Consider the following 27597-nt stretch of genomic DNA (forward strand, 5'->3'; position numbering starts at 1 on the left):
TTGCAAAAAGCAAAAGTCCCTCTTTATGGAGACACTAAAGAAATTATTTGGGGCTCAAAATGACTGGGTATGAATACCAATGTTTATCACATGGATATGAACTCTGAATTCAGGAAAAGAAATGGCTTAATTGATATAAAAAGTATTTAGCAGGCAAATCCTTATGAACTGAATGCTTGTGTTCCCCCCAAATTCATGTGTTGAAATCCTAAACCCTAAGGTGATGGTATTAAGAGGTGGGGCCATTGGGAGGTAATTAGGTGATGAGGGTGGAACCCTCATGAATGGAATTAATGCCCTTATAGGAAGAGATATGAGAGCTTGCTCTCTTTCTCTCTCTCTCTGCTATGTGAGAATACAACAAGAAGGCCACAATCTACAATCCAGGAAGAATGCCCTTACCAGACACTAGAATTGCCAGTGCCTGATCTTAGACTTCCCAGATTCCAGAACTGTGAGAAATAAATGTTTATTGTTTAAGCCACCCAGTCTATGGTTTTCTGTTATAGCAGCCTGAAATGACTAAGACAACCCTTAATTATAAAGGTAGGAAAAATAAAGGGATTCAGAAAGATCCAAGAGAGAGTTGAATTAGTCAGTCTTTTGTTCATTACTGTGTTACTAAGTGTTGATTTAAATATAATTTACCCCAGAATCTGGGTGAATGTGGATGATGGATTATACATGCTCTTTGAGAGCATTCAACACATGGGGATATGTTCTGAGAATGTGTTAGGTGATTTTGTCACTGTAGGAACATCATAGACCATACGTACACAAACCTAGATGGTATAGATTACTACACACCTAGGCTATGTGGTGCCTAGGCTACAAACCTGTACAGCATGTTACTGTACTGAATACTGCAGGCAACTGCAACATAATGGTAAGTATTTGTGTATCTAAACATAGAAAAGTTACAGTAAAAAATACAGTATAAAAGATAAAAAATGGTACCCTTATATGAATGAATGGAGCCTGTGGGCCGGAAGTTGATCTGGGTGAGTCAGTGAGTGAGTGGTGAGTGAATGTGAAGGCCTAGGGCATTACTGTACACTACTGTAGACTTTATAAGTAGTCTATTCTTAGGCTACAATAAGTTTATAAAATAAAATTTTCCTTTTTCAATAATAAATTAAGCTTAGTTTACTATAAATTTTTTGCTTAATAAACTTTAAATTATTTCAACTTTTTGAATCTTTTGTAATAACACTTACTTTAAAATATAAGCATATTCTACAGCTATACAAAAATTTTCTTTCTTTATATCCTTACTCGGTAAGCTTTTTCTATTTTTAGAATTATTTATTTATTTTTACTTTTCAAACTTTTTTTTTAGAAACTAAGACACAAACACACACATTAGCCTAGTCCTTTACAGGGTCAGGATCATCAGTATCACTGTCTTCCACCTCCACATCTTGTCCCACTGAAAGGTCTTCAGGGGCAATAATATGCATGGAGCTGTCATCCCCTATGATAAAAATGCTTTCTTCTGCAATACCTCCTGAAGGATCTTTCTGAGGCTTTTACAGTTAACTTTTTAAAATAAGTACAAGGAGTTCACTGTAAAATAATGGTAACAATATGGTATAATAAATATGTGAATCAGTAACAAAGTCTTTCATTATCATTCCCAAGTACTACGTACTGTACATAAGTGCATGTGCTATAATTTTATGTGACTGGCAGCACAGTAGGTTTGTTTACACCAGCATCACCACAAACACTTGAGAAACGTGTTGTACTGTAACATTATGATGGCTACAATGTCATTAGGTGATTGGAATTTTTCAGCTCAATTATAATCTTATGAGACCACCATTGTATAATGCATTCTGTCATTGAGTAAAATGTCCTTATGCTGTGCATGACTGTATTTATCATGTGCTTATTACATGCCAGGCAATGGGCTAGGCACCTTTTGGGGTGACTAGTACCAAGTATGGCAAAAATATGTGCTTTTAAAATATATTAAAAATTAATGATTAAACATAGGAAATCACCAGAATAATAAGTTTGAATTATTTTCCATATATTTTCCCTTGGCTTCAACTATTATTATCGTTTTTAAGGGTGACAAAACATTTTCACAGGTGACAGTATATTTTTACATGCATTATTTTATTTATCATTCCAAGTCTGTGAGGTGATATTTTTTCCTGTTTCATCGTTGAAGACACTGAGTTAAACAGGTTTTAGTTACTTGCCTTGAGCTAACTGCTTTACATGCTATTGTGATACAGGACAAAAACCCAGGTCTTTTAACTATAAGCCATTTTGACGATAAGCCATGGCAAGTATACTGCACATAGACAGTTTTGGTCAATATAAGGAGAAACTGAATTAAGAGTCTCAGGCAGGTAACACTGAAAAAGTCCATTTTCAGTGTTACCTGCCTGAGACTGAATTTTCTATAATTCCACAGGCAGAGGTCATGCACTGGAATAATGGTTAGTTTAGATAGTTTAGATATTTTACAATGCAAAAATTTTAAGTACGGAGTTTTGATTTGATTACCTCAAACACTTCCTTTCATATATCTTGTTCTGTTGTCTGCAGGTCAGGGCAAAATCTAGTTCTAGATCTATATGAAAAAGGTTCTTGCTGATATCCCTTGGATGTTACGAAGAACAGATTGTGGTGACACAGGCTGGGCTTCACGGTGCAAAAATAGGAGTGATTTCATTCTATTAATACACTGGTCTTCTGGGTAATCATAATTTTAGGGCACAATGTACTGTTTACTTCGCCATAGCACATTACAGGAGATAAAAGACTACTCAGTGTTCCCTCAAGGAATTTGTCTATCCACAAGGCAGAATTGGGCTACACTAATTTGGCTCTTATACTAATAAGAGCTTCCTGATGTTTTGGAAATAAGAAGATAATGTTACCCTCTGTAAATTAAATAAATTAAATCACAATGGAAAGGAATATTACCTGTGTCCCCCATATACTGAGTATAATTCCTACTTTAGATTTTTTTTAAAAAGTTGTTGTATGTTATAAACCTAACATAAATTTTTATCATTTTAACCATTTTAAAATCTACCATACGGTGGTATTACTTATATTCATATTGTCACATAAACGTCACCACCATCTTATCTCCAGAACGTTTTCATCTTTCCAAACTGAAACTCTGTACTTCTGAAATAATAACCCCCCTTCCCCTCTACTCACCAGTCCCTGGCAACCTTTATTCTGCTTTCAGTCTCTATGAATTTGACTACTCTAGGAACCTCATATAAGTAGAATCATGTGGTATTTGTCCTTTTGTGTCTGGCTTATTTCACTTAGCTTCATGTCTTCAGTATTCATTCATGCTGTGGCATGTGTCAGTACTTCATTCCTTTTTAAGGTTGAATGATCAATTGTATGTATATACCACATTTTGTTTATCCATTCATCCATCAATAGGCATCAGGATTGTTTCCACCTTTTGGCTATTGTGAATAATGCTGTTATGAGCATTGGTGTACAAATACCTGCCCAAGCCTCTGCTCTCAATTCTTTTAGAGATATACCCAGATGTGGAATTGCTAGGTAATATGGTAAGTCGATGTTTAATATTTTGAGGCACCATCATCATGTTTTCCACAGTAGCTGTACCATTTTATATTCCCACTAGCAATGTACAAGGGTACCAATTTCTCCACACCCTCACTAATACTTACTAATTTTCTAATTTAGAGTTTGGGATCTGAACTGCCTGTTTATTTCCCATGCTGACTAGTACTATTACATAGTGTAAGCACTCAATAAAAATTTGTTGAATAAACAGCATTATTAATTTCATATATATATAGCAATTTAATTAGGTGTTGATAAAGAACTAGGCAGAAATCTTTTTATATCTGGTTCAAATTTTAGAATACTAGTTATAAACTTTCTTTTCTTATAGCACAAGGATATACATTAGAGGAGATAAAACTACACAAAAAAATTACTAAAATGAGAAAAAATATAGTTACAAGGAAGAACTGGAAATGTAGATTCAAATAAATTTAATTTTTTTTTATTTAAAGGGTCCTTTTAAATCTACCCACGTATTTTTTTTTTCTGGTTATATGAAAAAAGGTTTGAAAGAGTTAAATTTTTAAAAATCCAGCAAGGCTCTGAGTGCAGAATTTCTAACTCTTGCTACTTCATCTAGATGTGAGGAATAAGTCTCTGCGGGTGACTGAGTGAATGGCTTTATATGCGTGAGAGAGGGTGAGTGTCTGAGTATGCAAGCATGTGAATGTACATGTTATAAGAGTAATATAATCTACCACAGAATAAATGTCTTAAGAGTTACAAGGAAAAACTTTCAGTTAATCTTCAGTATGGCAGTGTACTCTATTTACAAAAGCCAGGGAAATTTATAAAACCATTTCACTGCCACACTACAAGGCATTCTGTAGAAGGTAAGCATATTTTGCAGAGAGGACACTGGGGAAAGTGAGCTATTTTAAATTTCAGTATTTGCAAGACCTAAAGGAACAAATAGGAATAGGAATATTTAAAGCTAAAGAATAACCACTGATCAAAGTCTGTACTTTAAATTCTCAACAACTGAAAGCAAAAAGACAGAATTTTTTATATAGTCCAATACAAGAAAATGATCTATACAAAGTGGACTAAAATGAACAAAATAAAACCTAGAAAAGGATTCACAAATAACAAAGAATAAAGCAACACAAAACAAAATCAGACACATTTTCTAGTCATTTATGGCTAAGGGTTTTTACACAAATATTAGTAAAGAACCATACTCTGGTTATAACTGTATACGATTTGTTTTATATACATATTCATATTTTAATATATGTACCCATAATTCTACTCAAGTTAACTGTTTAGTAAATTTCATAGTTTATAATTTTAATTATTTGCTTATAGTCTTCCATCCCCCAAAACGTAAACTCCATGAAGGTAGTGGATTTTTATCTCTTTTGTTCACTGCTGTTTTCCTGAAATAATATGTAGTAGGCACTCACATATAGTTTTTCAATGAATTCCACAGCATAGGCTCAGTTTTATCTCTACTGATTCTTTTCATTGCCTTTATAAAATCCCAAGTACAAAGGACTGTTCTGGGTATTACCAAGGCCTGAAAATGGTCTTTATTATAATTTTAATTTCGGGGATCAGAATGGGCAAAACAGAAAAACAATGTCTTTTAGGGGATAAGTTTTAAAAAACTGACTCCTTGTTTGGATATGTGAATAAGTAAGATCAATTAGAGTATAAGAGAGAGACATCTTCTTACATGCCAACTGAAAGGAAACTAATAGATTAGAAATAAATAATGCATCTCATTTACTCATATTTATAGCCAGTAGACAGAAATTCAAATTTAGATGCATTTAAAGAAATGTCTGCTAATGGTGAGGAACACAGCATATGTAACATAAGTACTTTGTTGAATTACTTCTTATTTTTTTGTTTTTTAGAGACGGGGTCTCACTATGTTACACAGTCTGGTCTTGAACGCCGGGGCTCAAACAATCCTCCAGCCTCAGCCTCCTGAGTAGTTGTGACTACGGGTGTGTGCCACTGCACCAGGCCTACTTTTAAATGTATTCTTTTTTCCCCTTTTAAAAATATGTTACATATCAAGGAATTGGTGGCTTTAAATGGAGACATAATTCACATAACAAAATTCATCATTTAAAAATGTATATTCATAGGTTCTTAGTATATTCATAAGGTTGGGCAACCATTGCCACTCTCTAATTCCAGAACATTTTCATCACCCCCAAAAGAAACTCTGCAGCCATTAGCAGCTACTCTCCATTTTCCCTCAGCCTCTGGTGACCACTAATCTACTTTCTGTCTTTATAGATTTGCCTTTTTTTGACATTTCATAAGAATGGAATCATATTATATATAGCATTTTGCGACTGGCTTCTTTCACTTAACATAAGATTTATAAGGTTCTTCCATGATGTAGCACGTACCAATATTTCATTTCATTTTGTGGTTGAATAATACTTCATTGTATGAATATACCTCATTTTGTTTATCCATTCATCAGTTGATGGACCTTTAAGTTGTTCCTATAATAATACTTTGAACTATTATGAATAATACTGTTATGAATATTCATGTATAAGTTTTTATATGTAAATATGTTTCATTTCTCTTGAGTATGTACCTTGGAGTGGAATTGCTGGTCATATAGTAACTCTATCTTTAACAGAAGATTGAGGAACTGCCACTATTTTCCACAGGGGCTGTGCCACTATACATTCCCACAGCAACATGTGAGGGTCCCAGTTTCTCCATATCCTCACTAACACTTGTTATTGTGTTTTTGGCTATAGCCACCCTAGTGGGTATGAAGTAGTATATCATTTTGGTTTTTGATTTGCATTTCCCTAATGGCTAATGATGTTGAGCATCTTTTTATGTGATTATTGACTATTTGTATATCTTCTTGGAGAAATGTCTGCTCAAATATTTTGCCCTTTTTTAAACTGAGTATTTGTCTTTTTGTTGTTGAAATGCAAGAGTTTGAAATGTGTTCGGAAATGGTTAAATTTCACTGAGTAGAGCCAGACAAAAGGCTGGTCTAAATGGATGAAAAACTGTGAATCACTGAATATTGTTACTTTTAAGAAATTATATCGATTGTTAACCTACTAAATGTTCTCTGGTTTCAATCATTATTTAACTTCTCCTTCCTACCAAACCTGCTTTACTTCTCTTGTTTCCTAAAACTCTTAGAGGTATCATCATCTTTCTCATCATGCAGGGTATTAAACTCACTTATATTTGTTTTTTGCTTTCTGGCCCCTTCATTTAATCTCATTACTGCTATCTATTCAATCACTACAATGAGGAGCGCATCTATCTCTGGCCTTTCTATTTCTATGGCCAGGACACATCCATACCACCACTGCCCCTCACCTAGACTACTTTCTTGTTCCTAGTCTCTTCTCTCTGCAAACCATCCTACATGCTAATCTCATGCATCTTTCTAAAGCACAACTCTAATTATGTCCCTGTCCTGCTCAAAAACTTTTATATTAATAATTTGGTCCCAGCCTACCTTTCCTATCTCTTTTTTTCCCTCCCACTCCCTAAACTACAGAAAAACTAATTTTTGTGGTTTCTCCCATCCTACTATAATTATTACTTTGCTGTTTGTCTCTGCCATAAATTGTAAGTTTTAAAATATGTATTAATGTGAAAAGAGAGATTAATACAAGTAAAAATGTTCAAAGAAATTTCTAAGCTATGCCGTAGAAGAATGAAAGTAGATCTTAGATATTTTTTCAATGTGGTTCTTATTACGAGATATCTGTGGTGACAAAGGTGGGGTGCAGATAAATGTCAAATATCTAAAATCATAAATTGCATAAGGAGTACATGAAAGTAATGACATACTTGCATTCTATATGGAATATATGTAGGTTAAAATTTTAGACCTTTTAGTTCTCATGCACTTCTGGCTAACAGCAGCAGTCGGTATTATATTATTGCCACATCACAGAACAGCTTTTTATTTTGTGGTAAATATTTTATCAATATGAAATTTTACCAAATGAATGCAGAAAAAATTTTTTTTAACAGAAAACAATTCTTTGGTCCACTCAAACAAAAGACAAAATCACAGCACCAGATTCACCCCTATAATCTTGGGATTCTATCACATACCGTACTCAACACAGAGAGAGGACATAAAAGGGAAGTTTTTCTATAATTTCATCTTCAAAATATTTTCATAATCAAACACCAATATTGGATTAATTGGTATTGTTTTAAAAAATGTGCTCAATTATTCCACAACTTGAAGATCATGTAAGCTCATATAAAAGGAGCTGTGAGCCATAAAATAAATAAAATGTATGAATGAATGTATTTACACTTTTGCCCACACAATCCTGTGAGCATAACTCAGACTCTAAAAACACTGGTGGGCAAAGAAAACCTTTTCTAAAATTCAGGACAAACATAATGGCTGGGATTGAGAGAGAAGAAAAGTAGGCTAAAAAAAAGGATGTTTTCTACTTTATAGATTTTTCTCTTGGGCATAATTACAAAGTGACATTCAAGTGCAACCAATGAAGTCCCTATTTTTTTCTCTCACAAAATTCAAAGACATCAGCAAAACCACCTAAGTCAATAATAAAAATAAAAAGTCGTTGACTTTTTAAATGTTATCATACTGTCACAGTGGAATAAAATTAGCTTGAAAAATGATCTAAAGGCACATGATGCAGTTCATTATGTATAACAGCAGCAGCAGCGGTTTCCCAGTGTTCATAAAGGCTGCTCCATTAAATTTACCTCCAGTCAATAATTAGGAGTCCACAAATAAACCTGGGCAATTAAATCAATACTGCCTGGCAATTATATTCCAGAGTCCAGGCTCAGTGGCACAAAAAGGCACTATATCAAACTGCAGTATTAAGCAGTCTGATGCCATTTTCAACAGGATTTTTTTTTTTTTACATTAACTGGACAGAATAAGCATACATTCAGATAATGTAGAATGTGTGTATGTACCTCTACATGTGTAGCCAAAACAATCAGGTCCAGTGTCAGTACAGCTTTAGTAAAATTTAATAAAGTTTTACACACATGTATTTATTATTTTTATGGTCATAACTGATGATAAAATTTCTAATTAAAAGAAATGCAGGTCATATTGGTCATATTTATAAGGTGAACAATTAAAAATTCATTAAAAATTTATTTTTATCATTTTCAAGCTGGAAAAAAAGAAAAAAACTTATCAGTGAACTCCTCGATGTGCCAGGCACTGAGCTGAGTTCTGGGCACACAACACGATTAAGAAATATCCTCTCTTCTCAAAAGCAAGTTGTCAATGTAAAAGGCTTTGTCTAGCATCTGTACATCTATACTTATATAACTTTAAGCAAAAGATTGCCAATCACTTTATATTATTACTGAAGTGATTCCAGATAATGTTTCAAAACTATACAAAACTGATACTAAGAATATGAATAGTTTATATATTTTATCCTTATTCCGGACCTTGCCTAAAGCACAGAAACTGCTCTTTTTTAATATAATACAAATGTAAAATAATTGCATTGAATATCAGCTTCTGTTTTTAATTTTTACACAGAAACATCTACAATTTTACACAGAAACATTTACAATGACTTTCCCAAAAAAATCACAGGACAATATTTTTTTTGGTATTTTGACAAATATGTTTTAGCTTTTATTTGTTCCAGTTCGTTTTAAAAATAAACAATTAGGTTGGGCAAAAAGAACTATAATGAAAAAGTTTTAGAATACATTACGTGCTGTCAGTGATGTCAAAACAAAAGCCGGCTATGACTAGAAAAGCAGGGCTCTCACCTGCCAATAAACTGCCCTTGATCACTTACAAGAGGGGCGCATCCCAGCAGACTCTATGTGTATTAAAAAAATACTTGAAAGGGAAGAAAAAGTATCACACAGGTCACAGCAGCAGTCTCAATAGACCCCTCAGGGATTTCAACTCGTCTTGGCCTTGTCATCCTCTATGCAGCTTTCCACTCGGCCCAGAAAACGTCGATAGGAAAATGTTTGAGGGGCCTCTGGTGGAAATTTTTTCATTCTTTCTGCATTGACAGGATGCCAAATCAATATTTACTTCCCACTAACAAGCTGCTCGAGGTCTCAGTAGAAAATATTGTAGAGAATGCGGGAAGACACAGTAATAAACAGCTGTCTGGCTGTGAGGAAAACATGAATTGACTGGAAACAGGTCCATAGTAAAAGGTCACTGAAACCCATGAACTCCTCAGGTGTCCATATCAACTACTAACTTTAAAGACACATAATAAAGAATCTCTTTTCCTAGGAGGTCTGAGAGAATGGATCCTTTTCAGTCTAGCAAGCACAGAGGCTGACTCAATAATTTAATTAATGCATTTGCTAAGACCCATGTTGGCTCTTTCCCAAGGCATTTGTTTCATTTGTTAAATCCAAAGTACAGATAGAGGGTTAACTTTCCTGTCCACCTATTGGAACCCTTCTTACCTAATAGAAGTAAATAATGGGTAAATGTTTACAAAAAGTTAGACATCCAGTAAAAACGTAAAGCTTGGAATTCTTAGTTTTAATATATGAAGCAGAAAAATGAAATACCTGTCCTTCAAGAAGTTTCTGAATGTGCAACAGCCATTCCTTGTCATTTTCAGCATCTATCTTTGTCTTTTCAAGTTCCTAGAGAAAGAAAATAAAAACACTGGTGGCAATTGCATTTATGTGAACTTGATCACACTGTTAGTATTGAAAAAGTCTAAAGAAATAGCAGAATTAGATTTAAGAAAGAGCAACCTATCCCCTCAAAGTAGGAATATTTAAATCCATTCTCTTTAATATTTAACTTATAAATATTTGCATACATGTGCAAGATAAAGCTATATTTCACAGTAATTCAGGAATATTTTATTTCTGCCTTTGCAGTGGAGCTCAAGGTAGGGACTGAGATGGGGTAAATGTGATTAAAATAAAGTGAAAAATAAGATGCAGCTGTATTTACAGATGACCATAGTAAGATAACATAAAACCTTATATTCAAAAACCTGACTTGTCAACAGATAACTAAGGGGTAATTGTCATAATTACAAACAAAATAGAACGTGGCATGACTCTGGTATATTTAAATGCTTGTTGATTTAAAATATCCAATAATCTACTGATAGGCAAAGGACACTCCAATTTAAAGTGCTGTAAGTCACTAAGTATTTTCAACCCATCAACTAACAAGATAAAATGTTTCTGAAATTATAACGTGCAGTTGATTACATGATTACATATGTAGTTGATGATTCACTTAAAATTGTAATTCAGTTTACCAAAAAAAAAAAAAAATGGACTTTTCAAAAAGGGAAGGGTTTGAGAAACTAACTGTATACCAAGCATCATGCAAGACACTTCAGACAGGCTCTCAGTTTTTGACATGAATTTAATACAGAACAATGTAGTTTAAAGAGCATAAATCAGGTGGTCTGGGCTCTGCTTGGGCAAGGCACTCAACTCCCTAGACCTCTGAAAGATGCAGGAATCAGTCCAAATAAATTCTGGTCTATAATTAAATCTAGTAAATATATTGAGATGTACTGATCCTTCTCAGAACAGTGTGTTTTACTTCTTTTCCTTCCAGGAAGGACTTCATTTAAGATTGTGTGAAATACATATTGCAGTGCTGTGCACTCTGTCTTCAGACTGCATCGGCCCAGAGGCAGAGGTGACATTCCTTCACCAGAAATGCCCCATCTAGCCTTTGGCACTACAAAGAGAGACCCTCTTCTAATTCATATAATCAAAGGCGATAACTTTTTCTAATTTGCCCATTCAAAGAGCGTACTTTTCTCTAATTTGTTAGCCCTGAGAGCATATCTTTTTAAAGACCAAACAAAGATGGTGGCTCTGTGTTCCAGAATATGTACAGTGTATATGTGTTTACATGCAAACATACACACATGCATATAGACATACTCACATGAGAGATTTGGCTAAATTTGCTTGTTTTAAAACTCCTAGGCAACAGTAGAGGCCTCAACCTTAATTTTTTGTTAGGTTTCTCATGATCAATCAAAATATTTTAATTAAATTTCTGTAATAGGCACAGTTAATACCTTTGCCAGAGATACCATTATCTCCTCTGTGTCTTATATTTGATAGTATATTTGATAATGCTCTTATACTTCAAAGTTCAGAATTTGGTAGAAAGGAACAGACATTGTGGCATAGTTGTTGAAAACAGGAAACTGATAATTCACTATCTTATTCATCCATAAGATGAAAATAATCCCTACAGGATTCCTTTGACCTCTTTTCTAAGAATTTTTGGTAGTTTAAAAACCTTTGCAAATTGTAGATTTGCTTGACTCTAGGAGATCTCTTAGAAGCTGATGGAGGTGGCTGGAAGATGATCTCATACAAACAGTTAAGTCTACCATTTTATTTACTCATTGAGTAAATATTTATTGGGAAGCTATCAGTGCCATCATCTCTTTAATTTTTCTAAAAAAGTCTAATATTCAGGAATTAAAGTTCAGAGGCATAGTAGGACAGGATTGAGCCTCCTCTGCAGGTTTCACAGAGGACTGCACAGGATGACATTCTGCTGTTTATGTAGCTATGTCAAAAATGTAGTGCCCTCTCCAAGAGGTGCTGCAATGCTGCTAAAGACCTATACCTGTATGCATATAAATTCACTGAGGAGTATTTTACCCAATTTAAAGCAGTAAACATATTTTTCAACAATGTGTTTTCAAAAAATAGATTGATCAACAATACTTTTGAATTTAGCCAAGAAAGCCTATAGATTTACTACTTTTAAAAAACCTCACAGGGAGGAAAAGTCCTCAAATCAATGGTGACTCAGTGAAGTTAAATCCATTCAAGTTGATTTAATTAAAATACTGGCTTATAAGATATATAATATGATTAACTAAATTAAATAAAACGGAGTAGACAGGAAAGGATAAATGACTTGAATAACAAGTAATTCCAAAAGTCATATGTACTAGCTTACGTCTATATTATACAGGTACATTACTCTAAAGGCTTTTTGAGTTGGTTAATACTGGATGTGTATCTCTCATTTGCATTTTAACAATCTTACCTTCATTAACATTACCTTAAAGATGAAATTCTAAAAAGCATAAAACAAATAAAAACATGTACTTAAATTCAATGTGTAATAAACCCTTTATTAATAAAGATTTAAATGATCTTACCACTTCATCTTCTGTGTCTAATATTTCCTCTAGATCTGACTGTGAAATGTTCAGGATAGAAGCTGCCAAGGTCTGGGCTTTATGGGCTGAGGTTTTACAAGCATCCCTGTTTTTCTTCATTTTTTTAAGCTCTCTGATTTGTCGCCTCACCACATGAACATCATTTTGTAACTCTTTGACCAAAGCCTGCAACATATTGGAAAAAACATGGGCTCATATGGAAGTCATAATGAAGACAAAGCAGTCATAACATAAAAATGTGAAGATACTAGCAAATCACTTTTTATTAAGATTACTCTGATTTTATTTATTTTGTAATATAATAAATTGCTCTTTACCTATAGTCAGTATGCATTAAAAGCTCTCTTAATTGACCACTTAACCAATTTGCTACATTAACCAAAGCACTCCAATCAGTCCCTCTTTCAGATATACCAACTGATAACTTTTAACCATGCCAGAGCACAACTACTCCCACTAGTTGCCCTGATGTCAAGGGTCAAGTTCTATTTATTCCTAAACGTGCATATACTAGTTGCAACAGGTAAGTTACTTAATTCATTTAATTATTACATAAATCAATGAAAGATGACTGGAGAAAGAGTTGTTTCTGTTTTATTAAAACTGGATTAGAAATGCTTTGGAAGGACTTGAGATAGACAAGTGTGGTAAAAGTGCATTTAAGTTTTATGTGGGCAAGATAACAATGAAGGATTGAAAAAAATCATAAAAAATATTGGACTGCTTCATAAGTCTTTAAGTTCCTCCTTTGAGAAATCAATAAACACTATCCCACACCACACCTACATATATATATGAGAAAAAGATATCCCTTACCCTGGATAGACAGAGTTCTGTGCCTCAGTGCCGGGCTTTGTGAGCTGAGAGCAGGTCAGTTAGATGTTTCGGCTGTTTCCAATCTTATGCTCAATCAAGGATTGTTGCAATAAATAATGGTGCTCATATATCAATTTTGCATCTCAAAAATATATCACTAGAAATGAAACTGCTGGACCAAAGGGAGTATATAACTAGTTTTGGTAGTACCTAATTCTATCCCTGCTCCCCCTCCAACATAGTACCAATTTGTCCCTCCCTACCATTAGCAAAAGACCAATCTGGCATTTTAGTATAGTTTGTTTATTCAGTATATATTTTTTAATTTTTAATTATTATGGGTACTTAATATTTGTATGTATTTGTAGGGTACATGTGATATTTTGATAGAGGCATACAATATATATTAATCAAATCAGGGTAATTGGGTTATCCATTACCTTAGGCATTTATCATCTCTTTGTGTTAGGAACATTCCTATTCCACTCTTTTAGTTATTGTAGAGTATGCCCTAACCTATTATTACACTTTGTTGTGCTATCAAATATTGTTGATTCTATCTAACTATATTTTTGCACCCATTAACCATCCCCACTTTATCTCCCCCTCCCTGCTACCCTGCCCACGCTCTAGTCACCATCATTCTGCTGTCTCCATGAGATCGTTTCAATATTTAGCTCCCACGTATGATTCACTATATTTTAAAATTTCATTTCTCTTATCATTATTTTATATTTCATTTCTCTTGTCATTATTTTATATTTCATTTCTCTTATCATAAACAAAATTGAGCAGCAGCCTTAAGAAATAATTGTATTTCCTTTGTCATTTTTTCTGTTTTTCTTAGTGATTTACAGGAGTTCTTTATATATTAGGGAAATCATATTTGTACATATCTCAATTTTTTCACAATTTGTTCTTTTTCTTTTGACATTAATAGTACTTTATGCCAAAGAAAAATATTTTTAATTTTTTATGTACTCAAATTGATAAATCTTTTCCTTTCTCACTTTTGAATTTAGTGGGCTACTTAAGCAATCTCCATAATGAGGCATATATAAGGTACTTTCAAACCATGATATATTTTTTTTGCTACTGCTTTTATTTTTCAGTTGTAAACTTTTTATCCATTTTTAATCACTTAGGAAATTATCACATAAAATCATACTCAGTTGTCCTACCACCACTTAGCAAATAGTCCATCTTTTCCCCACCGATTTTATAAACGTTTAGGTCAGTGTCTGGGCTTGCTATTCTATTTTATCTCTCTTTATTAGTAAAGTTTTAAAATATATTTTAATTAGTGAGGCTTTATAATAAATTTTAACATCACTAAGGCTACCTCCCCCTTATTATTCTTTTCCAGATTTTTCTTGGTATTTTATTTGGTTTTTCCATATAAATTTCAGATTCAGCTTGTCTGTATCCCCTCCCTCCCCCAAAAATCTTACTGGTAATTTTATTTGAATCATGTTAAATTTTATTTGGCTCATGTTGACATTTTAGGATATTGAGTCTTCCTAATCAAAGAACATGTTATTCCTTTCCATTTGTTTAAGTCTTTATTTTTGTTTCTAAGAATAATTTTAAAGTTTTCTTTTTATTGATCTAGTTTATTTCTGGATATTTTATTTTATTTTACTTTGGATGCTTCTAATATTGAATTTGGCTTATATATAAAGACTCTTGGTACATATTTAGTTTACTTAATTTTCTTATTTGTTATAGAAGTTTTTCAGTTGATTCCTCTTCAGTTTGTAGAAATACAATCATGTGCAAAGACTATTAATTTTACCTCTTATTTTTCAATTTTCATACCTCTAATTTCTTTCTTTTCTTATTTTGCTGGTTATTATATTCCTCCTGAACATTACTATATTAAACAGTAATATTGATGGACATATTTGACTTGTTCCTAATTTTAGCAAAGTTCTTCTATTTCCTAGGAAATACTATACTAGCTTTCAAGTTGAGATAGCTGTATTTTAATATATTAAGAAATAACTATGCACTTATATTTTATTTCCTACAGAAATGATAAATTGTCTTAAATCCATTCTAACCCTATACAAACTATGATATTGTTTTCCATCATAAATCTATTAATAGGATTATTAATAATTTTCTCAGTATTGGATTATCCTTGCATTTCTAGAATAAACTCTACTGGGATATATTAATTTTTGACATGCTGCTAAATTTATCTGCTAATATTTTATCTAAAATTTCTACAATATGAGATTGATTTGTTTTTATTTTGTACAAGTCTGGAAGATATCTTTATTTTCCTATGTTCTATAGCAATTTTAATGAGATTGAATTTATGTGTTCTTTAGTGATGTGGTAGCACTCACTTGCATTTAGCCTAGTATTTATATCAGGGGAAGGTAGTTTTTTGACAATTAGTTTTGATTTTCTATTTGTCCTGGAGTGAGTTTTGGTAGATTATATTTGCTTAGAATATTATCCATTTCATCTAGGCTTTCAAATTCATTTGCATAGAGTTGAGCTAAGTAGTCTATTATGATTTCTTTTTCCTGTATCTATGCATTTATCATTTCTTATTTTGTATGGCTGTGCTTTCTTTTTTCTTAATTAGGTAAGGTAAAGTTGATCAATTTTATTGCTTTTTTCTTTTTTCAAAAATCAAGTCTTGTATTAATTTATTAATTTTAATTTATTTATATTTTAATCTTTACGTTCTTGTTATTTTTCTTAATTCATTAGCTGAATATTTATTTTAATTTCTTATTTATTAATTTTAATATATAGGCAATAAAATTTTTTGAGCACTGTTTTAGCTGTATCCTATGGATTCTAATAATTCTAGACTGTTACTCTTTTAGGGACATTCTGAAATTTGTTTAAATTTTCTCTTTAACCCAAGAACTTTTTTCCTTTCAAATATCTACATGGTAATGACTTCTTTTTTTTCTGGTTTTGTAGTTTTATTGCATTATCCGTACTATTTATAGACAGTATTAACATATATTAATACTTAAATATAAGTACCTAAGTACTTACATAAGTATTTGATGTGTCTTTTTGATGGGTCTCAGGTTGGATCCCTGGGAAAAAAACTCTTGAGATGGAGATTTGTGTGCAGGATGTTTGTGGAGAAGTGCACTTAGGAACAACACCTATAAGAAACTTAAGGAAGCAGGATTGGGCAGAAGGAGAACTTGAACTGCACTATAGTTCCAAAAGAAGCTTCATAGTATCTTAAGGGAAGCTCTGGAGCTGAGATGGCCTTTCAGAGTTATATCACTTTTGTTTTTTCTCCCCTTATAAGCAACATAAACTTTTTACTTGGCTGTTCTTTATCTTTTCAAAGCCAGAAACTTTACTAGAAGATATCCAGGGTATGACATAGTAAATCAATTTCCCCTGGTTCATATTATGTCCTTTAAAGTCTATTTCTGGATATTATTTTTGGATTATAACTTGCAGTATATTTGTTCTATTCCATTAATTTTATTCTTTGAAGGCTCCAGTTATACATATGTTAAATCTTTATCATTTCCTTCATAAACCCTTTTTCCCCCTCAATACGGTTGTTTTTAAAATGAGGCATAATTACAATAAAGTGTACAGATTTTGGTGTTTAGTGTAATGAGCTATTACAGTTGTATGCATATGTAACCACCGCCTTGCTCGAGATATAGAAAAATCTCCATAATCCATAAATTTCCCTGATGCCTCTTTTTAGCCAATTCCTTCCACATGCAGATGTCAACTTTTCTGATTTATATCACCTTAAAAATTTTGCCTATTCTAGAATATCATATAAATGGAATAATATACTATGTGCTCTTTCATGTCTGATTTCTTTTACTTAATGTAGTATTTTTAAGATTCATCCATATTATTGTATCTGTAAGTTTATTATTTGTTTCTTGTAATTTATTATAGAAGGTATAATTAAATGCAGTAAGTTAAACATATTTACAGTGTACAATTTGATCAGCTTTAATGCACACATGCACAAAACCATCAAAACATATTTTTGGTGATAAGTTTATTCACTTTTACTTCCTTGCTTTATCTGCAAGCATGCTTTCATCTGCTCATACTGTATAATCATCTTTTCCCTAATTCCTTACATTTATTTCCACCTTGCATGATGCTTTGTAGAAGAAATTATTTCATCAATATTTTTAATTCATAGTAAATTATTTTCATCTGCTCTGCAGGAAATTTCTTTTCCTGCCATGTACTTTTTCTGTTTCTTTCCTCCATTCTCATTCTAATATATTTGTACAGATACTGTGCTGCTTCTTTTTTCAGGACTTATTTTTGAATATGAGTTTTTTTCTGGACCACGTATTTATAGAAAATTATATGGCAGGTGGGCCTGGGCTGTGTTCAAGGCTGGTGGAATCTTGCACAGGAATTTAAGAGCTTTGTTCTGATGAATTCCATTAGCCAGGCTACTTTTGTTGTGGTTTGTTTGTTTTTTCACAAGTAATCTCTTTTCTTGGTGTTGTGAGAAAAGCTGCTTCCTGAAGATTGGCCCTGTCTGTATTATTCTTCATTAAGCCCTGCCTCCTCTTCTCTTTGGAAGCAAACCAGTTGTAGGAAGCTAGTGTCATGAACTATTGCAGCCCTATGCCACTGTTGCAAATAAAGTATTTAGGAGTTGTACTTCATGTTACCTTCATCCATTAAGAGTGTATTTTTGCTGGGTGTCTCACAAGTCTGCAGCACCTAAATCCTCTTTCATAGTGTCTTCTCTACTTCCTCTTACATGGCTTTGGCAATCTTGCCTGCTTTTGGCTGCTCTTTCATGTATTTTCAAATACAGAGTTTTAGCTATGACCAAGTTTTGCTGTTAAAAGGAGTAGAACTTTTGTCTTTCTCTTGATTTGTTGCATGATTCCAAGGGAGAAAAGGAGAAAAATGCCAATTTTACCCCTCTATAATCAAGTTAGAATTCTCCTAAGTGCCTTTCCCCCTGATATTTTATTATGAAAAACTTCAAACATGCAGAAAAGTCAAAAGAAATGTTTAGTGCATATCTGTGTACCCACTACCTAAATATACTACAATTAACTTTTGGTATACAGATGCTTCTTGACTTATAATGGAGTTAGGTCCCAATAAACTCATATAAGTTGAAGATATCATAGGTTGAAAATATCATAGGTTGAAAATACATTTAATACACCTAACCTAGTGAAGATCATAGCTTAGCCTAGCCAACCTTAAACGTGCTCAGATCTTACGTATTCAGAACACTCACATTAGCCTATAGTTGGACAAAATCATTGCCAACACAGTACACTGTAGAATATCAGTTGTTTAATCTTGTGATTACATGTATGGCTGGGAGCTGCAGCTTGCTGCTGCTATCCAACATCACAAGACAGTATCACACCACATATAGCAATCCTGGGAAAAGAGCAAAATTCAATATTCAAAGTACTGTATCTATTGAATGCACATCACTTTCACACCATCGTAAAGTTGAAAAATCATTAAGTTGAACTATCGTACATCAGAGACCATCTGCACTTCCTTTATCACATATCTATCCATTGATCCATCTTACTTTGTTGATGTATTTCAAAGGATATTGCAGGTGTCTCTACTACTCTTCTCAAACACTTCAGCATGTACATCATTAACTAAAGATCAATATTTATCTAGAGTTCTCCCTACTACCTTTTGAAGTAAAATTTATATACACTGAAATGCATAAGTCTTAACTGTATAGTTTTATGAGATTTTACAAATGAAAATCTTGAGTAATCTACACCCAGATCACAGTAAAGAACATTTCCTGCACTCCATAAAGTTTGCTATATCCTTTCCTAGTCAATCCCTAGTCCTTGCCCCAAGATTTTGGGGGTTCTTTTGCATTCTTCTGATTTGCATTTTCCTGATAATTTGTGATGCTGAGCATCTTGTCATGTACCTGTTGGCAATATGCATGTCTTCTTTGGAAAAATGTATATATTCAGGTCCTTTGCCCATTTCTAAATCAGATTTTTTGCTATTGAGTTGTATGAGCTCCTTTCATGTTTTGGATATTAATCCCTAACAGATATATGGTCTTCAAATATTTTCTCCCATTTCACAGATTGCAGTTTCATTTTGTAGATTGTTTCCTTTGCTGTGCAGAAGCATTTATTTGAATTTGATTTGTTCCCACTTATTTATTTGCTTTTGTTCCTTTTGCTATTGGTGTCATATCTGAAAAAAAAAAACTGCAAGACTAAATCCCAAAGAGTTTTTTCTCCTATTTTTTCTGGGTTTTAGGGTTTCGCGTCTGATAGTTAAGTCTTTAATCCATTTTAAATTCATCTTTTGTGAGTGGTGAAGATAGGGGTCCAGTTTCATTCCTTTGCATGTGAACAGTTTTCTACCACTATTTGTTGAAGAGACTATCTTCTCCCTATTGTGTATTCTTGTCATTCGTATCAAATATTAGTTGACCATATATTCATGAGTTTATTTCTGGGCTCTGTATTCTGTTATTTTAGTCTATATGATTGTTTTTATGCCAGTACCATGCTGTTTTGATTACCATAGCTTTGTAATATAGTTTGAAATCAGAAAGTATGATCCCTCGAGCTTTATTCTTCTTGCACAACATTGCTTTGTCTATTCAGGGTATTTTGCAGTTTCATACAGATTTTAGCATTTTTTCTATTTCTGTGAAAAATGCCATTGGAATTTTAATAGGGATTGCATTCAATCTATAGATTACCTTGGGCTGTAGGAAATTTTAACAATAATAATTATTCCAATCCATGAGCATAGGATATCTTTCCATTTATTTATTTTTTCTTCTTCCATTTCTTTCATTAACATCTTATACTTTTCAGTGAACAGATCATTTGTTTCCTTGGTTAAATTGATTCCTAAGGAATTTTTTGATGTTATTATAAATGGGATTGTTTTATTTCTTTTTCAGAGAGTTTATTGTTAGTGTATAGAGAACACTTGACTTTTATATGTGGATTTTTTTATCCTGCAACTTTACTGAATTCATTTATTAGTTCTGATAGTTTTTGGTGGCATCTTAGGGTATTCTTCTATATATTTGATCATGTCACCTAAAAACAGAAGCAATTTTACCTTTTCTGTTATGATTTGGATGCATTTTATTTTTATTTCTTGCCTAATGGCTGTGGCAAGGACTTCCAGTACCATTTTGAATAGAAGTGGTGAGAGTTGGCATCCTTGTCTTGTTCCTACTCTTTAAGGAAAAGCTTTAAGCGTTTCACCAATGAGTATGATGTTAGTTAGCTATGAGCTTGTCATATATGGCCTTTATTGCGGTGAAGTAAATTCCTTCTATATACAATTTATTGAGAGGTTTTTATCATAAAATGATATTAAATTTTGTCAAATGCTTTTTCTTTATCTGTTGAGAAAATCTTATGACTTTCCTCCCCTATTCTGTTTATGTGGTCTACCACATTTATCAGTTTGCATATGTTGAACCATCCTTGCATCTCTGAGATAAGTTCCACTTGTCATGCTGTATGATACTTTTAATGTACTATTGAATTTTGTTAGTATTTTATTGGATATTTTCACATCTATGTTATTCAGGGATATTGACTTGTAATTTTCTTTTCCTATAGTGTCCTTGTCTGGCTTTGATATGAGGGTAATGCTGCCCTCATAAAATGAGTTTGGAAGTATTCGCTCCTCTTCAATTTTTCTTGGAGGAGTTTGAGAAAGATTGTCATTAATTCTTCTTTAAATGTTTGATAAAATTCACCAGGGAAGCCATTTGATCCTGAGATTTTCTTTGTTGGGAGGTTTTTGATTACTGATTCAATTGTTTCAATTGTTATCGGTGTTTGGATTTTGTATTTCCTCATGTTTCAGTCTTAGTAGGCTTGGTGTGTTTTTTAGGAATTTGCCCATTTCTTATAGGTTATCCAATTTGTTGGCATATAATTGTTCACAGTAGTCTTTTATGATCCTTTGTATTTCTGTAGTATCAGTTGTAATGTTTCCTCTTTCATTTATAATTTCATTTATTTGAGTCTTCTCTCTTTTTATTTTGGTTAGTCTAGCTAAATGTCTGTCAATTTTGTTTATCTTTTCAGAAAACCAGCTCTTAGTTTCACTGATCTTTTCTGTTGTTTTTCTTTTCTCTACTTAATTTACTTCTGCTCTAATCTTTATTTTTCCTTCCTCCTGTCAACTTTGGGCTTACTTTGTTCTTCTTTTTCCATTTCTTTAAATTATAAAGTTAAGTTGTTTATTTGAGAAGTTTCTTTTTTATTCCTGTAGGTGTTTATAGCTATTATCTTTCTTCTTACAAATGCTTTTGATGCATCCTATAAATTTTGGTATGTTGTGTTTTCATTTCTGTTTCAAGATTTTTTTTTGTTTGTTTCTCATTTGCCCTATTGGTTGATCAGCAGTGTGTTGTTTAATTTCCACATATTTGTAAATTTTCCAATTTTCCTCCTGTTATTAGCATTCAGAGTTTTAGTTTTATTGATTTTTAGTTTTATACTATTATGGTCATAAAATATTCTTGATATGATTTCATCTTTCTTAAATTTGCTAAGATTTGTTTTGTGCCTAACATATGATCTGTCTTGAAGAATGTTCTGTGTGTGCTTGAAAACAATGTGTATTCTGCTGCTATTGGATGGGATGTTCAGTATACGTCTGCTAGTTCCATTTGGTCTATAGTGCTGTTCAAATCTGGTTCCTTATGGATTTTGTCTGGATGACCTATGTATTTTTTAGTGTGGGATATTAAAGTCCTCTACTATCATTGTATTGCTATTTATTTCTCTTTTCACTTTGTTAGTATTTGCTTTATATATTTACTTACTCTGAAGTATGGCATATAAATATTCATAATTGTTATATTTTCTTGATGAATTGACTCCTTTATCACTATATAATGACCTTCATTGTTTCTTGTGACTGCTTTTTACTTAAAGTATATTTGGTCTGCTATAAGTATAGTCATTTGTACTTTCTCTTGGTTACCATTTTCATAAATATATTTCTATCCCTTCACTTTCAGTCAGTGTGAGTCCTTAAAGCTAAAGTGTGTCTCTTGTAGACTGGAAATCATTGGACCTTACTTTTAAAAATTCCATTCAACCACTCTATGTCTATTGATTGGGGAGTTTAATCCATTTACATTTAAACCACTTACAGACAGGTAAGGACTTCTTATTTCTATTTTGCTGTTTTCTGATTGCTTTGTAGTGCCTTCATTCTTTCTTCTTCTCTTGCTGTCTTCCTTTGTGAGTTGATAACGTTTTGTGGTAGTATGCTTTGATTTGTTTTTCATAATCTTTTGAGTATCTGCTACAGATTTTTCCCTTGTGATCACCATGAGGCTTACATAAAATATCTCATAGCTATAACTTCCTAATTAGCTGTTAACTTCAATCACATATAAAATTTCTATACTTTTACTTTTCACCCCCTCATATTTTAGGTTATTCATGTTGCAATTTATACTTTTGTTTTATTGTGTATTAGCTATCAAACTGTTGTCATTAGTTATTTTTTAATACTTTCTTAATTAAAACTTTTATATCAGAGTTGAAAGTGATTTATACAACACCATTACAATATTGGAGAATTCTGACTTTGACTGTATATTTAGCTTTATTAATCAGAATACTTTCATTTCAGGTTGAAGAACTCCCATTCCCTGTCAGGGTCATAAACTCCCTCGACTTTTGCCAGTTTGGGAATGCTTTTATCACTCCTTTATTTCTGAAGGACAGATTTGCCAGCCATAGTATTCTTTGTTGGCAGTTTTTTTCTTTCAATATTTTGAATATATCATCCCCCATGCTACTGGCCTACAAAGTTTCTGCCGGGAAATCTGCTGATAGTTTTATGAAGGCTTCCTTGTATGTGATAAGTCACTTTTCGCTTGCTCCTTTCAAAATTCTCTTTGTCTTTGACTTTTGACAATTTAGTTATAAGGTGCTGTTGCAGGCCTTTCTGAGTTCAACCTTTTAGGGGCCTTTGGGCCTCATGAATCTGCATGTCCATTTCTCTCCCCAACTCTGGGAAGTTTTCAGTAATTATTTCTTTAAAGAGTCTTTTTCTCCTTTCTCTCTCTCCTTATGAAATTCCTATCATGTATATATGATTTTAGTTGATGTTGTCCCATAGTTCCTGTAGGTTTTCTTCATTCATCTCAATCTTTTTTCTTTTTGCTCCTCTGACTGGATAATTTCACATGATCTTCCTTTGAGTTCACTGATTCTTTCTTATGCTTAGCAAGTCTGCTGTCGAAGTTCCCTATTGAATTTTTCAGTTCAGTAATAGTATTTCTCATCTCTAAGATTTGGTTTTTTTTTTTTTACTGGTTCCTATTTCTTTGTTGATATTGTCATTTTGCTCATATATTGTCTTCCTAATTTCATTTAGTTATCTACCATGTTTTCTTGTAGATTACTGAATTTCAAGAGGACTAATCTGAATTCTTAGTCACTTCATAGATATCCATTTCTTCAGGGTCATTTATTGGAGCTTTATTAGTTTTATTTGATGGAGTCAAGTTTCTATGATTATTCATAATCCTTGTTTCCTTGCATTGGTCTCTACACATTTTAGGAAGCAGCTACTTCCCCAAGCTTTCACAGGTTTGCTTCAGCAGGAATAGGTCTCCATCAGTCAGTCCAACCTTTGATTCTGGACAGGCCAGCAGTTAGCATCTGTAAATAGGTAGTGCTTGCAGTCAGGTTCTCTTGTTGGGCAGGGTTGCTACCTATGCTCTGAGATCTGGTGGGGCCACTGTCTAGACTTTGCAGTCAGGCAGGCCTGTTGGCTGAAATCCATGATTGTCTCTGGTCCTGTGAGGTTGCAGACTATGCTCTTCGACCATGTGGTGCCACAGGTCAGACTTTTTTGGGCAAGGCTGCAGGCTGGGCTCTGCAATCATCCACAGTTGTAGGGGCCCCAGACTGGTCTCCCTGGTCAAGTGATGTTGCTGGCTGAACTCCATGTTCAGATGATGCTGCAGATTGGGCTCTGTGATTGAGCAGGGCTACAAGCTGTATCCTACAGTTGGGTAGAGTCACTGCCTAGGTTTCCCACCTGGGTAGGGCCACTAGCTTTGCTCTACGGTTGGTCGGGATTGTTACTAGGCTCCAAGGGTAAGCTGGCCACAAGCTATGTTCCATGGATGAGCAGGGCTTCAGGATTGGCTCCTTGACCAGGTGGGGCTGCCAATGTGCTCCAGGCTTGGATAGGGCTGCTAGCTCAGCTCCCTGGCCAGACAGGATTGTGAGCTGTACCACTCAGATGACGGGCTAAAGGCTGGGCTCCATGATCAACACTGGCTTTACTCTGTGGTCTGGCAGGGTCAATGGATAGGCTCCCTGCCAAGGCATGGCCATAGGCTGTGCTCAGCAAATGGGCAGGGCTCTGGGCTGACTTCCTCAGCTAGGTGGGGCTATAGGCTAGGCTCTAGGCCAGGTGGGGTCACTGGCTAGGCTCCTTGATCAGTGGGGTACAGACTGTACCCCACAGTTGGGTAGGATTAGTGGTTTGGCTCTCTGCCTGGGTGGGTCTGTAAACTGGGCTACCGGCTAGACAGGTTGCTGTTCAAACTCCCTAGGCAAGCAGGCCCAGAGGCTGTGCTCTGAAATTAGGCAGGGTTACCACCTTGGTTCCTTGCCCAGGCAGGGTCTTAACAAATTAAAAAAAAAATGCATTATGCACATAGTTCAAGATTCTTATGTAGTCCTCCCTGATTCTATCTCTTTTTTAAATTTTTCTAGCGTCTTAAGTTCATAGTTAAGTTTTGGCTGAATTCCAAAGGTTTTGATACTCCCAAGGTTGTTCATTTTGAAACATCATGAACTCACATTTTATTTCTTGCTAAATCATGTCAGTTCTGTTTTAAACTTATTGAGGAACCTCCATACTGTTTTCCAAAGCGGCTGCACCATTTTGCATTCCCACCAACATTGTGCAAAGGTTCCAGTTACTCCACATCCTCTCCCACACTTACTGTTTTGTTTTTTTTAATAGTAGCCACCCTGTCAGATGTGATGTGTAATCTCATTATGGTTTCAATTTGCATTTCCCCGATGATTAGTGATGTTGAGCATTTTTTTTCACATATCTGCTGGCCATTTATATGTTTTCTTTGGAAAAATGTGTATTTAAGTCCTTAACCTATTTTAAAATATATTGCAAAACTATAGTAACCCAAACAGTATGGTTCTGGCATAAAGACAGACATATAGACCAATGGAACATAGAGATCCCAGAAATAAATCCACACATATACAGTTGACAAGGGTGCCAAGACTATGTAATGGTGAAAGTACAATCTCTTTAATAAATGGAGCCAGGAAAACAAAATATCCACATGCAAAAAATTGAAATTGGACTCCTATCTTACACCACAGACAAAAATCAACTCAAGATGGATGAAAGACTTAACCATTAGACCTGAAACCGTAAAACTCCTAAAAGAAAACATAGAAGAAAAAGCTCTATGACATTGGTCTGGGCTGTAATTTTTTGAAAATGACACCGAAAGCACAGAAAACATAAAGAAAAATAAGTGGGACCATATCAAACTAAAAAGCTCCTGCACAGCAAAAGAAACAAAAATATGAAAAGGAAACTTACTGGGAGAAAATATTTGCAGATCCTATATCTCTTAACAGTTAATATTCAAAATACAGGCATAACTTGGAGATTTTGCAGGTTCAGTTCCAGACAATGACAATAAAGTAAAATCACAAAAAAGCAAGTCACACAATTTTTTTGATTTCCCAGTGCATATATTTATGTTTATACTATAAGTGTGTAATAGCATCATGTATAAAAATATGTACATAACTTAATTGGAAAATACTTTATTGCTAAAAAATGCTAATGATGATATGAGCCTTCAGCAAGTTGTGATCTTTCTGCTGCTGGTGGATCTTGCCTTGATGTCGATGGCTTCCGACTGATCAGGCTGGTGGTTGCTGAAGGTGGGGGTGGCTGTGGCAATTTCTTAAAATAAGACAACAATAAAGCTTGCCACATTGATTGTTCCTTTCATGAAAGAGTTCTCTGTAGCATATGTTGTTTGATAGCATTTTACTCACAGCAGAACTTCTTTCAAAGCTGGAGTCAATTCTCTCAAACCTTGCTGCTGCTTTATCAGCTAAGTTTATGGAATATTCTAAATCCTTTGTTGTCATTGCAACAATGTTCACAGCATCTTCATCAGGAGTAGATTCCATCTCAAGAAACCACATTCTTTGCTCACTCCTAAGAAGCGAATCCTAATCCACTCAAGTTTTATCATAAGATTGTAGCAATTCAGTTACATCTTTAGGCTCCACTTCTAATTCTAGTTCTCTTGCTTTCTCCACCACATCTGCAGTGACTTCCTCCATGGCAGTCTTGAACCCCACAAAATCATCCATGAGGGTTGGATTTCTTCCAAACTCCTGTTAATGTTAATATTTTGACCTCCTCCCATGAATCATGAATGTTCTTAATGGCATCTAGAATGATAAATCCTTCCAGAAGGTTTTCAATTTACTTTACCCAAATCTAACAGAGGAATCACTATCTATGTCATGTATTTCTTAAAAAATTAGACTTGAAAGTTGAAGTTACTCCTTGAACCATGAGCTATAGAATGATTTTGTGTCAGGAGGCATGAAAACATTAATCTCCTTGTACATCTCTATCAGAGCTTTTGGGTCACTAGGGGGCATTGCCAATGAACATTAATATTTTGAAAGGAATCTTTTTTTCTGAGCAGTACGTCTCAACAGTGGGCTTAAAATATTCAGTAAACCATGTTGTACATAGATGTTCTGTCATCAAGGCTTTGTACTTCCGTTTATAGAACACAGGCAGAGTACATTTACCATATTCTTAAGGGCCCTAGGATTTTCAGAATGGGCAATAAACACTGGCTTCAACTTAAAGTCACCAACTGCATTAGCCCCTAACAAGAGAGTCAGCCTATCCTTTGAAGCTTTGAAACCAGGCACTGACTTCTCCTGTCTAGGTATGAAAGTCCTGGATGACATCTTCTTCCAATAGGAGACTATTTTGTCTACATTGAAAATCTGTTGTT

At 33.9% G+C, this 27597-nt stretch overlaps 1 protein-coding gene across 1 annotated transcript in view; it reads right to left on the reverse strand.

The window, feature by feature from the left end:
- CNTLN (centlein) overlaps positions 1-27597 on the reverse strand; it is a 284413-nt gene that overhangs the window by 7217 nt on the left and 249599 nt on the right. The window contains exons 24-25 of the mRNA XM_045562693.1: positions 12705-12890; positions 10102-10179 (exon numbers count right to left, since the gene is read on the reverse strand). Coding sequence (XP_045418649.1) covers positions 10102-10179; positions 12705-12890 — 264 coding nt within the window. The remainder of the gene's footprint in view (positions 1-10101; positions 10180-12704; positions 12891-27597) is intronic.

This window comes from Lemur catta, chromosome 10, assembly GCF_020740605.2.
Source record: "Lemur catta isolate mLemCat1 chromosome 10, mLemCat1.pri, whole genome shotgun sequence".
NCBI classification, from domain to species: Eukaryota; Metazoa; Chordata; class Mammalia; order Primates; family Lemuridae; genus Lemur; species Lemur catta.